This window comes from Propithecus coquereli, unplaced genomic scaffold, assembly GCF_000956105.1.
Source record: "Propithecus coquereli isolate 6110/MARCELLA unplaced genomic scaffold, Pcoq_1.0 Scaffold243, whole genome shotgun sequence".
Lineage (NCBI taxonomy): Eukaryota > Metazoa > Chordata > Mammalia > Primates > Indriidae > Propithecus > Propithecus coquereli.
Genome location: NW_012147986.1, coordinates 516,523 through 528,751, shown reverse-complemented (window position 1 = coordinate 528,751; position 12,229 = coordinate 516,523). Strand labels below are relative to the sequence as shown.

General features: G+C 43.6%; 1 protein-coding gene across 1 annotated transcript in view; it reads right to left on the bottom strand.

Moving 5' to 3' along the window:
* Positions 1 to 12,229, bottom strand: part of SFXN5 (sideroflexin 5) — a 116,759-nt gene that overhangs the window by 89,250 nt on the left and 15,280 nt on the right. The window contains exon 3 of the mRNA XM_012646494.1: positions 1,053 to 1,130. Within this exon, the coding sequence (XP_012501948.1) occupies positions 1,053 to 1,130 (78 nt within the window). The remainder of the gene's footprint in view (positions 1 to 1,052; positions 1,131 to 12,229) is intronic.

The following is a 12,229-nucleotide window of genomic DNA, read 5'->3' as shown; positions in this document are numbered from 1 at the left end:
TCACTATACAACCAACTTGACTATGCAGTAAATGTTATTTATATAATTGTAATAACATGAATATGGAATAAGCCCCAAAAACCATAATAACTATTTTGGGGGCAAAGATGTTGATAGGGACGGATAATAAGAGAGCTAAATCCTCAACTACCAAAATAGATAGTGCGAAAGAACTAATTGAGTAATAGCAGGGTAGATAAGCATATTAGTTTGAAATACAGATTTCTGTCTGAAGAACAGCTAAAAGTAGTTGCTCCCCAGAAATGGGAATTTGGGAGGGATGAGTAGCATACTGTTTTTACTTACAAGTGCTTTAGTAATATTTGACTTTTTCAATTATGCACACATATTACTTTGAAAAAAATAGGAATTTTGAAAAAGTTTTTGAAATTAAGTTAATGAACAAAAAGAAAGACTTTGAGACATTAACCATGTCTTAATAATCATTAAAGTTGTTCTATACTACATTCTCCTACCTTCTCCCCAAAACCAAACATAACCCTTGACATTTCAGTTAGCTCTAATTCAAGTTCCTATATATTTAAAAAAAATGAAACTGTAGTATCCTAGCCTTATCCTCCCCATCCTCCCCATCCTTCCCACCCTTAACCTGAATTTTTGGCAATAGTATGATGGTACATGTTTAATAACTGGTTCTCTGGAGAAAAAGTCCTGATTTGTGTCATTTGCCAATTTCCATGGTGTAAATATTCCCATTCATGGCTAATTTAAAGCTACCACTGTGATGTCACTGAATGTGGAACTGGGAATAAATGCTTCCAATCAGCTCTTAGAAGCCAGTGCAAGCTGGCTTCACCAAACCACTGTCTTTGGGTCTCTAGCTTTATCAGCCTCTATGCTTCCTACCAGACCTAGGATATGGGGTAGACCCGAGTATCTCCCCAAAAGAGCAGGAAGTCCCTAGGGGTACACAGCAGCAGAAGTAGATACTCAAGGAAAGTAAAGTGGTTCTGGGTGCAGGGAAGGGGTTGTGAATTTACCACCTTCCTTCCCCTCTCCACCTGCCATACTCCCACCTCCAACAGAGTTACCTGCTCATTGGTGACCCCTGGGCGCAGGGTCCCATGCTTGTAGTCCTCCAGCAGCTGCACAGCCTCTCTGAGACGTCTCTGCAGAGGAAAGAAAGAGACATTGAGGGGCACAAATCCAGGGCTCCTGTGAATTTTTCCCTTGTAGGATTACATCAATGTCAATCAAGTACTGAAAGTGCTTACAATGTGCAAGGCCTCAGGCCTGTCCTCGGTTCATAGACACACAAAAAATAATAAAGAAGGATACCACCTAAATGTCCTTCTATTGGGAAATGGCTCATCGATGGTGGTATAATACTACTATGGAGCAGTATTCAGCAATTTAAAAAGTGAAGTAGAGCTACATGTGACTCCATGGCTGTATCACCAAGATATTTTCTTGAGTAAGAAAACAAATTGCCAAGTAGTTCGATGCTGTTTGTTGTACCAAATAACACACACGCATGTAAAACAATATTTTCTATGAGAATATTTATGTGTCTAAATGCATTAAAAAAAGTCCTAGAAGGAGACCTACTAAACTGGTGACAGAGGTTACCTTGGGGTAGAAGGAAAGGGCCCACACTTGGCAAAGGGTGTCAGAAGGAACTTTAATCTTAACTGTAATATTGAAAGCTTTTTAAAGAATATATTTATATAATACTTAAATAATTTATTTTTGACATTTTAAAAACACTGGCAAAGATTTACCTACTAAAGTATATATGGCTACAGTAACTGATAGGGATAGAGAGAGAAAAGGATAGAATTGTATGAGCTTTAGAATCTAAAGAGATAGCAAGTGACAGAAGGTAGACTTTGTCTACCAAAAGACTTGTATAAGAATGTTCATCCTGGCCTACAGAGGACAGAAAAAAAAATTAATTAAAAAAACAAGAAAAAAGAATGTTTACAGCAGCACTATTTATATAGCCCAAAATTGCAAATAATACAACAGTAGAATGAATAGGTAAATTATAGTATATGCCCACAATGAAATACTATACAGCAATTAAAAAGTAAACTACAAATACATGTTATAAAGTAGATGAATCTCACAGACATAATATGGCAGAATATGTTTTCCAAAGATGGCCACCCCAATATTCCTGTCTCCCATGTTCTTCTAGAACATTCCTACATCCTCATCTAGAGGTAAAGTCTATGTCCCCTCCCCTTCATTCTGGTCAGGACTTTGTGACTGCCTCAACAAATAAAGAATGACAGAGGTAAGGTGATGTAACCTCATCTTAGAGCTAGATCACAAAAATGTCTGTGCTTCCACTTTGCCGTCAGGATGGTCACTCTTGGAATCCAGTCACCACGCCATATGGAAGCCCAAGTGGCTTAGGAAAGACCTATGAGCATAGCAACAGAGGCCTTGGCACCAGCTTGCTCACTGTGCAAGTGAACCATCTTGCAATGGAATCTTCCAGCCCCCATCAAGCCACCCTGGGCAATGCCACATGGAGCAGAGATCAACCATTCCCTGTAAGCCCCACCCCAAGCTGAAAACCAGTAAGCAAAATAACTGACTGTTGTTTTAAGCCATTAAGTTTTGGAGTGCTTTGTTACATAGCAACAGCAGGCTAATACACACAATGATAAGCAAAAGAAGACACAAAGAATACATATAATAAAGTTTAAAATAAGCAAAACTGACATATGGCAGTAGAGGGCCTTATCGTGTTCCACCTGAAGGGGGGTACTGACAGGGAAAAAAACATGAGGGAACCCTCTGGGGTAACAGGCATGTTCAATGTCTCGATCTGAGTGGTGGTTATATGGGCATAAACATAGGTACAAACTCACTAAGCCATACGGTTAGGAGTTATGCATTTTACTATATGTTATATCTCAAAAAATTAACAATAAACAGACAACAGGATGGAAGGCAGCTCACGTCAAGCTCCAGATGAGGGACTCAGACATCAGGGATGCCCAGTGTGGGGGAGGAAACCCCGTGAAGCCACCCTGTTCCGCTTTGGACTATGGGAAAAGGCTGGCTAGGGAGAGACCTCCTCACAAGCCCACGTAGGGCACCCAGTGTGGCAGACTGAGAGTTTGCTGAGCTGGCTGACAGGGTGGGCTACGATCAGCCACCCCTATACAGAAGATCAGCAGCAGGAATAACTGCCGACTCAGACAAACCAGCCAGGCCATCCTCAACCCCAGCCTGTGCGAAGTACCTGGCTCCAGCGCTGGGCTCACCCTGGCCTGGCTCCCGGCCCACAGTGGAACCGTAGACAGGGACCAAGGAAACTCTTCTTACTTGGACTGGCCTGAAGGCTGAAAAGCACTATCCTTTCCCTTTCAAGTGTCTGAGTATCAGTTCCTAGATTCTCAAGAGCCCATTCCTGGGATCTGTTCATTTCCAAAGTGGAGAGAGAGCTTTGTGGTTGTTTTTTGTTTGTTTTTTCCCAATTATACAAGTAATCCATGCTGTTTAAAGAAAATGTCAGAAAAAAATAGAAAAGCAAAAAAAATAATTTTAAATCACCCATAAACATACCGCTGAGATACCCACTACCAAAGAGAGGATGATTTTTCTTCTAGACTTAATACATTTGTTTTTCAACAAAATTGGATCACGCTGATTGTTTTAACTGAAGGTCACACAAATAGTAAGTGGTTGATTTAGTATTTGAATCCAGAGTTTATTCAGCCTCTTGCTCTGCACACACGCTGCACAGCCCACTGCACACCCCCCAACACCGCCAGAGCCTCCTAGTGCTGAGCAAACCCCCCCTCCCTTCAGCCTGCTTCCTCCCGCTGCCTTGCCCCTGCAGCCTGGACAATGCATGCTCTACTTTCCAACGCTGAATGGTGAATGGCCCCGTGTTCTCATTATTTTTCCCACTCCAGGGATTCTCCTGAGTTCCTATAACAACCTGGCCAGATTCCATCTCATTCGACACAGGCATCAAAGGGAGCCCTCTTGCCGACAGAATAAGTTCCAAAGAGCCCTGATCTTGGCAAAGGGCATGGGTTGAGGGGGAACTAAATCCAAAGACAAGTCTAAGGACCCAGGACTGAAGGAAGCTGGAATGTGCTTTTCTGCCTCTGGGTACTACACGCTGGCCTCAGCCTTACTAAGCCTCTCTTGGCCCTGTGGTACAGGCAAGGCCTTAGGCCACCTGTCTTGAAAGGTCCCCAAGGCCTGGATGTTCTAGGGGCTGGTGTCCCCGCTGCAGAGAATGGGGCCATTTTGTGGAGACTTGGGAATAGGAGGAGGGGTCCCCCTGTTTTAAGCCCTACTCTCATGCTGTAGGATTGTGAGGCTTGGCAGAGAGCTTGGGCACTTGAGGGCTGGGGAAAGCTGGGAGGTCGGCAGCAGGGCAAACCCTGCAGGAACTGTTTTCAGCCAGGAACAAACAGGGAGCCAGCCCCTGAATGCAAAGGCTGTGAAGGGCCCAGCTGGGAGCCCTGGGCTGGGGGGAAGGACAGCCCAAGCTGCCGCTCCCCAAACTCCATCTCCCTCACCAGCCAGCTTGCCAGAAAGTGTCACCATGACAGTCTCTTCTTGCATTTGACAGGACATGGTCTGAGAAGGTCCCTCTGGAAAGGCATGCACCTGGGAGCTGTGCTCCAGCAGTAGAGGATTCCAACAGAGGAGAATCCTGGCCCCTCGGTCCCGCTCCAAAGCCCTGAGGGGAAAGCGTAGGAAGAAAAGGGGCAGGCTCGGAGGTTGGGGTGGTGGCCAGAGAGGGAAGGATACCGTGATGGAGGGGAATGGTGATGAAGGGACAGGAAGAAAAAGGCACAAAAGGAAAGCTGAGGAAAGAGGCCTCAGAAGCAAAACTAATCTTTTCTTGGGGAGATTGCCCTGTTCACACAGGATGTGGATAAGCACAGCTCTCTGCATGTAGACATCATAGAACCAGCTAGGCCATCTCCTCTCTGAGAAAACTGGGGCCAAGAGGGAAGGGTACTTCTTGCCCAAGGTCACAGAGTAGGTGGGTATCACCTAGAAACCCCAAGAACCCTCAACCCCAGTTCTGAGCCATTTCCACAAGACATCAGCATGGAAGAACCTCCTGTACTCAGGACAGCAACTTGTCTCCCAGAGAAATCACAGAAATGCTTGAATCCCCCCCCAAAGCTGGAGGCTACTGAGATCGGGCACCCGGGTAAGAAAAACAAGGGCTTTTGTACTCTCATTCAAAGCTGGGCCCAGCCTAACACAGAAAATAGTGGAAAGCATGTTTAGAGGAATCAGGTACAATTGAACTGTGGACCATTTCAGGCAAAGCGGAGAGTTTGGGAGTCCCAAAGCTTAAAAACAAAAAAAGAAAAAGTAGATAATGTCAGGGGTGGGAGAGAATGAATTGGCAGTGGGGTGTGCAGGAAGGCAGGGAGGCCAGTGGATTATGTTACGTCATGCCTTGGTCACTAGTCGTTCTCACGAGGCCAGTCTCGCATTTGCTGAGGGCAGGGCTGGGGATCCTTACCACGCTTGACCGCTACTCGTGTGGCCTCCAGGTGGTGGAACTGGGGGCCAAAGCTTTGCCCGCTACGTGCAGGCAAAGTCTCAAGCCCTTCTCTTATCTTCCCTCAACCACCCCAAACTCCTTCTTGTTCCCTCCCAGCAGTTCCAGAACCTGCAGGGTGATAGCTGTCTGTGCTGGGATGAGTCCTTGGCTCCCACAGCCATGAGCTACGCTTTGAGAGGCCCAAGCGAAGGGGGAAGCAGATACACGTACGTAGCTTTCCCTGCGCTGAGCTCTGGTCACCTTTGGAGGCCGAGTGGGGTTTTTGCAGCATGACAGGTGGTGCATCACTTCAGAAAATAAATCTATCCAGCTACCCCAAGAACTTTAAAAACTATTGTGGCCTCCAGCCTGGCTACCCTCCTCCTGGGAACTTATACTGAAAAATAAATTTAGCAGAAATGAAAGGTGATAATGCCCAAGACTGGTTTTTTGCAGGAAAGCAAAAGACAGGAAACAACCTATCTGTTAGACCTAAAAGTCTAACAGGGGATGGTTATTTATACCACAAAATTTGATTTTAAGAAATTATGAAGACTTGGAAATGAATGAAAAAAGCAAGTAAAAGGTAGATGTTCAATGTTATAAGCATGCCAAAAATGTACACAGATAGACAAGAACTTGAAGTGTATAAGGGTATTGACAATTGGGAATTTTTTAAATTAAAAATTCCATTAAAGGCTGGGTGCGGTGGCTCACGCCTGTAATCCTAGCTCTCTGGGAGGCCGAGGCGGGTGGATTGTTTGAGCTCAGGAGTTCGAGACCAGCCTGAGCAAGAGCGAGACCCCGTCTCTACTAAAATTAGAAAGAAATTAATTGGACAACTAAAAATATATAGAAAAAATTAGCTGGGCATGATGGCACATGCCTGTAGTCCCAGCTACTCGGGAGGCTGAGGCAGGAGGATCGCTTGAGCCCAGAAGTTTGAGGTTGCTGTGAGCTAGGATGATGCCACGGCACTCTAGCCCGGGCAACACAGTGAGACTCTGTCTCAAAAAAAAAAAAAAATTCCATTAAAGACTTCAAAGTTAGAATATCTGGTGCTGTCTAGAATGCATTTAAATAGACACCATCGCTTGCTGCTCTTGGGAGTACAAACTGATAAAACCTTAGTACAGGTTGGTACAATTTGCAAGGAAATTTGGCAATATTTGTCAAAATTCTTAAAAAGTCTTTCATCCAGAAATCCCACTTCTAGAAATTTATTCAAAGGAATTAAAAGAAGTACAGTGAGATTTATGTATAAGGATATTTATTGCAATATTATTTGTAAAGGCAAAATACTTGAAACCATCTAAATGATCAACAGAGAAAATGATTAAATAAGTTATAGAATAACCCTGTGATGAATTACTATGCAGTTATTAAATGCATTTTGAAACATTTAATGACAAGAAAAATGCTCATGAAATGCTCATGATATGGAACAAAGTATATACATGGATATCTATTTCTATGTAAATATATATAGAAAGAATCATATGATATCAATGCATCGTGCATACATGCATATCATACATACGTGCCTATCATATATGATTCTCTCCATAGAGATATATAAATATATATACGTATTCTATAAATCATCCCAATTTTGTACATACACATACACCAAAATGTTAATGTTGATTCTTTCTAGCAGGTGAGATTGTGAGCACTTTTTATTTTCTTCTTTAGACTTTTATGTATCTTCCAGCATTTGGGGATTACTACCAGAATCACGTCACATCAGGAGGCACACAATGTCAGTTTTTTTCACTGTTAGTGATGCTAAGATTGGTCACCTGTTAAAGGATGTCTGCCACTATAAATAATATTGCAATAAGTATCTTTATACACAAATCTCACTGTACTTCTCTTAATTGCTTTGGATAAATTTCTAGAAGTGGGATTTCTGAATGAAAGACTTGTTAAGGCTCTCCATTGTAAAGGTACCTTTTCCCCTTTGTAATTGTTAAGTAAATAATCTGCACAGTGATACTTTGAGAGCAAATGAATATTCTGTTTCCCAACAACATTTTATTCTATGGAAATAGTTATCCATTAATGATCTCGGTTGAATCAGTTACTTCACCAAGAGTTACACAAGGTAAGAAGAGCTTCCCCCACCCACATTTTTAGCATTACTATGGTGTCTTGGACCATTTGTGCTAGTGTAACAGAATACCACAGATTGGGTAATTTATAAAGAACAGAAACTTATTTCTCACAGTTCTTGGAAGCTGGAAGTCCAAGATCAAGGCACCAGCATTTGATGTCTGGTGGGGTCTGCATCCTTCAGAGGGGAGGAGCACCCCGTCCTCACAGGGTAGAAGGCAAGAGGGCCGAAGGCTGTGTGAAGCCTCTTCTTGTATAGGGTCCTTAATCCCATTCACCAGGGAGGAGCCCTCATGGCCTAATCACCTCTTAATACTATCCCATTCGCCATTAAGTTTCAACAGCTGGATTATGGAGGGGACACATTCGTACCACAGCATATGGAATCATGGATTTTTTTTTATTCAAGGTGCTAGAATCCATTGCTGTTTTTCTTTTTAATGCTCAAATCGTCCCAAATGTAGCCAGTGGGTTTCCTTTCAAGCCAGTTCCTGTGTCTCTATCATTCTTTGAGCACTTCCTCACTCTCTGTAGCAACTCTCACTGCCTCAGACCTGCCTTCCACCATCTCTCCAAGGAGCCCTGGCTCCTTGTTGTGGGTAGTGGTTTTTAGAAACCAAGATCTGCGTGCAAAGTGCAGTCAGTGAGCAGAGCCGGGAAATTAGAGTAATGCAGGTGTGTGCATGTGTAAATCGGGAGTTCACATTGATACCACCAATCCAAACACAACACGATATATTAATAGTTCTTTTTGTCTTTTCCCCTGTTCCATATTTGTATCTCTCAGCTCCCACAGTGAGAATTCTGGCACTCAACATCAGTATAATTATTTATTTATTCTATCCTACAATACACCCAAAATAGTTTCAGATTACTGCACCAATATTAGTATTGAGTTGGTATTATGAATACTACTTCAGTTAGTTTTCTATGCTCTCCGGGATGATAATCTGTCAACCATCCATTCCCTTAAGTAATTACTAAATGTAGAATAGTAAATTCCTTTTATCTTTGGTCCATAATTAGGAATAACGCCCTCAGGGATGTAGATCCAATTCCCTGGTCTACATGGAAGGCCAAAGCTCTCCCCCTTGCACTTCTGCAAGCTCCTGGTGGTTCCCCTCATCTGGTATGATCCACACACACTGTCCCTAGACAGGAGACTCACAGCCCTTCAAGACCCCCCAAAATAATCTCTTGCAGAGATTTCATGAACGAGGCAGAATTTGCTGGCAACTTCCCGGGAATGACAGTGAAGGACACAATAGTGGAAATTACAACAACTTTCACAAGCACACTAGGCGTCACTACTCTCCAAAGAGCCCCCAGCCACATCCCCACCGTGGCATTTCTTTTACTGGTCTTTCAGCTCATCCTGGTTTCTCACTCTCTTTCCCGCTGTTTTTTCCTCCTCTTCCTTCTCTCTCCTTTCTCCTTTTAGGATCAAAAAGCACAATTCTTCCCCTCTGTCAGGCAGAGCAACCTCCTGCTACCCTGAAGCTTTCTTTGTTCAAGGCATTCTTAGAACAAAGACAGCCTTCTTCCTAAGAGAAATTACAGTGAATAAAATTTCCTCCACCTCATTACACACCAAGGGCTGGCATGTTTTTAAAGCTTGGTCAGTTACAAACTGCAAACAAGTAGCTGCAAAACTCTCTCAAGAGGAGTTTCTCCATTGACTCAGCTAATGTGCCTCAGAACTGGGTCACCAGGTGGCTCAAGCTGCCCAGGATCTTTTACTTCTGGACCTTCCATCTTCCAGAGCCACCTCCTCGTGTCTTCCACTATTCTCCCACCGTCATAGACAAACGGCCGGTCCACATCTCCTCCAACTGTGCAGCCAGCACCCCACGCTCCCTGCCAGCACACCAGCCAAGGGCCGGGGAGGGAAACAATGTTTTGTAGACACAAGCCATGGTCTGCGGACTGAGCCTAGCGGTGCAGGGGAGCCTGGCCCTCCCAGTGCCCCACAGCTCATCGGGGAGGTGTAGGGACTTTGAGGTGACTCAGGGTCTGTTGCAGGGTCTTTATTGGTAAGGGAAAGGAACAAGAGTTGACTGCAGGGTCTGGTGTCCCAGTAAGCAAGGGAAGGGAACATAGAGGCTTCTGTTTCTCCACTGTGCAGAGGATGGTGCTTGGAGAGCTGTGGGGCTCCAGGGAGGAGAGAACAGAACCCAGAGTGTAGTGAGGCATGAACCCCAGCGTTTCCCACCTGACTGCCCTCAGGTGCCTCTAAATACTCATTGTATTGATGGAGACGACCTTGCTAACCAACCTGCCTAGGCTAGAACTAGTGAGGGTTAAGGCCATTACCTTGCTGGCCTGGAGGTCCCATTCATGGCCATTCCAGAGCTTTTAGGGCCTAGAAGATCTTCTGTGGGCAGCAGCTTTCCAAAAGGCCAGCAGGCAGCCCTGGAAACAATCCCCAACTGGGGTTTGGAGGGGAGGAGAGGTACAGATTTTTCTGGGAAGCCTATCAGAGTGTCTGATGAGGGGAAGGAACAAGTGAAATTTGAAAAATATTCTAAAATTGCTGTTGCCTTGGTTATTTTCTAGTTGATAAATATTTAAGTTGCTTTGACATTTTGATTAATAGTAAAAAATATATAAATATGAGATTTTTTAATTTACTGGTTGGAGAAACAGGCCAAAAATGGTTTAGCAATGTAGAAGAATGTTGGGGTCTTTCAAAATGCAAGGATTGAAAAAGAAAGATGTGGTACAAGGAAAAGAGTAGTAAAATGAAACAGTCTGAGTATGGGAAGAGGGGGAGGAGGGTGGTATGAGCCCCTGGCACAGGAAGCATGCCACCCAGCAGCTGCTCATCCACCCCCAAGGCCCCTGCCTGCTCACGGTAATCTCAGGAGAACTGAAATACCTCCCTACCTCCCAAGTCTCTCTCCATTTCTCAAGGTCCCCAAAGCCCACCATTAGCACCTCCATCCTTTGAGTTAAGCACTGGCCTCTGCTGGCTCCTCCATCAAGCTGGTGGCATTTATGTTGGGATTTTAGGACTGCAGTCATATCTAGTTTTGCACAGTTCTGGAACTTTCTAGAATGACACATTACCTAGGCTGGGCAGGTAGTTTCTCTAATTTGGTGTTCTTCCAAATTTTTACGTACTTGCATTGATTACTCCTTAGGAGAATTCAGATAGAGCCTAGGACAGCCTGTGATACCTGAGCCCTTTGTCCTCACTAAGCTGCAGTAGGAAACCACATAGGAGGGTAATGCCCACATTTCACATTACCAGGCTGTTCCCAGCACAGTGGGGATAGGTCCAGGCCCAAGTGCCCAGCAGCCTTTGCGTTTCCTTCCATCATGGCTTTTCTCTCCTTGAGCTAGTCAACTCCAGAGCCTTAGTGTGCCAGTAAATGCTCAACACAGAAAAAACATGCAGTGAGGTGCTGTCCTCTTGGGAAGCTGACTCAGAGGCTCAATGACTTGCCTCAAGGTATGTGGGGGCCCAGGGCCAGAGCTGAGGCCTTCTGCCAGCTGAGTAATCTTGGGAAAGTTCATTCCCTAAACTCAAGTTACCTGAGCAGGGATGAAAACTGGCTGAGAATAATCACACCTGGGTTCACACCCTGGCTCCATCAGCCAGCACCATGTGCATGAGACTTCCTCTATTTCTTCTTCTGTAAAATGAACTTATAATAGCATCCTCTTAGGGTTGCTTTGAGTTGATATGATGAGCTAATGCATGTAAAATGCTTACAAATTGCCTTGCATACAGTAAGTGTTTAATAAATGTTTGATATTTTATATGTATACACATTACTACACACATTTGTAAATACATATAAAAAGCCTATAAAGACATATTTCTTAAAATGGCTAAAATAAAATTTTTAAAAATTTGACAATAGCAAGTGTTGGTGAGGAAGTGGAGCAACTGGACCTCTCAGACATTGCTGAGGGGAATGTAAAATGTAGAGCCCCTTTGAACAACAGTTTGACAGTTTCTGATAAAGTTAAATATATATTTATCACACTTACCCTATGGGCCAGCAATCTCCTAGTTATTCACTCAATAGAAATGAAAGCATACGTCCACACAAAGAATGTTCATGGCAGTTTTATTCATAACAGCAAAAAACTGGAAAGAACCCAGGTATTTAACAACAAGTAAATGGATAAACAAATTCTGAAACATCCTTTCAATAGAACACTGCTCAGCAATAAGAAGGGATGAAGTACTGATACATGCAACAACACAAAGCAATTGCAAAAGCATTGTGTTAAGGGAAAGAAGCCAGACACAAAAGGCTGCATACTGTAGGATTCCATTTATATAACATTCTGGAAACTGCAAAACATTAGAAACAGATGACCGGTTGCCAGGGGTTGGGGAAGGGGGGAATTGATTATAAACAGGCATGAGGGAACATGTTAGGGTGATGAAAATGTTTTATATCTTGATTGTGGTGGTGGATAAATGACTGAATACATTTGTCCAAACTCATAGAACTGTACACCTAAAAAAGGTAAATTATACCTTAATCAACCTGACATTAAAAGCCATTAACAGTTGTTATCTATGAAAGGAAGGAACTGGGTAGGGAGGATGGTTAAAGGATACTCTTTTGTATTCTTTAACAAGTATACTGT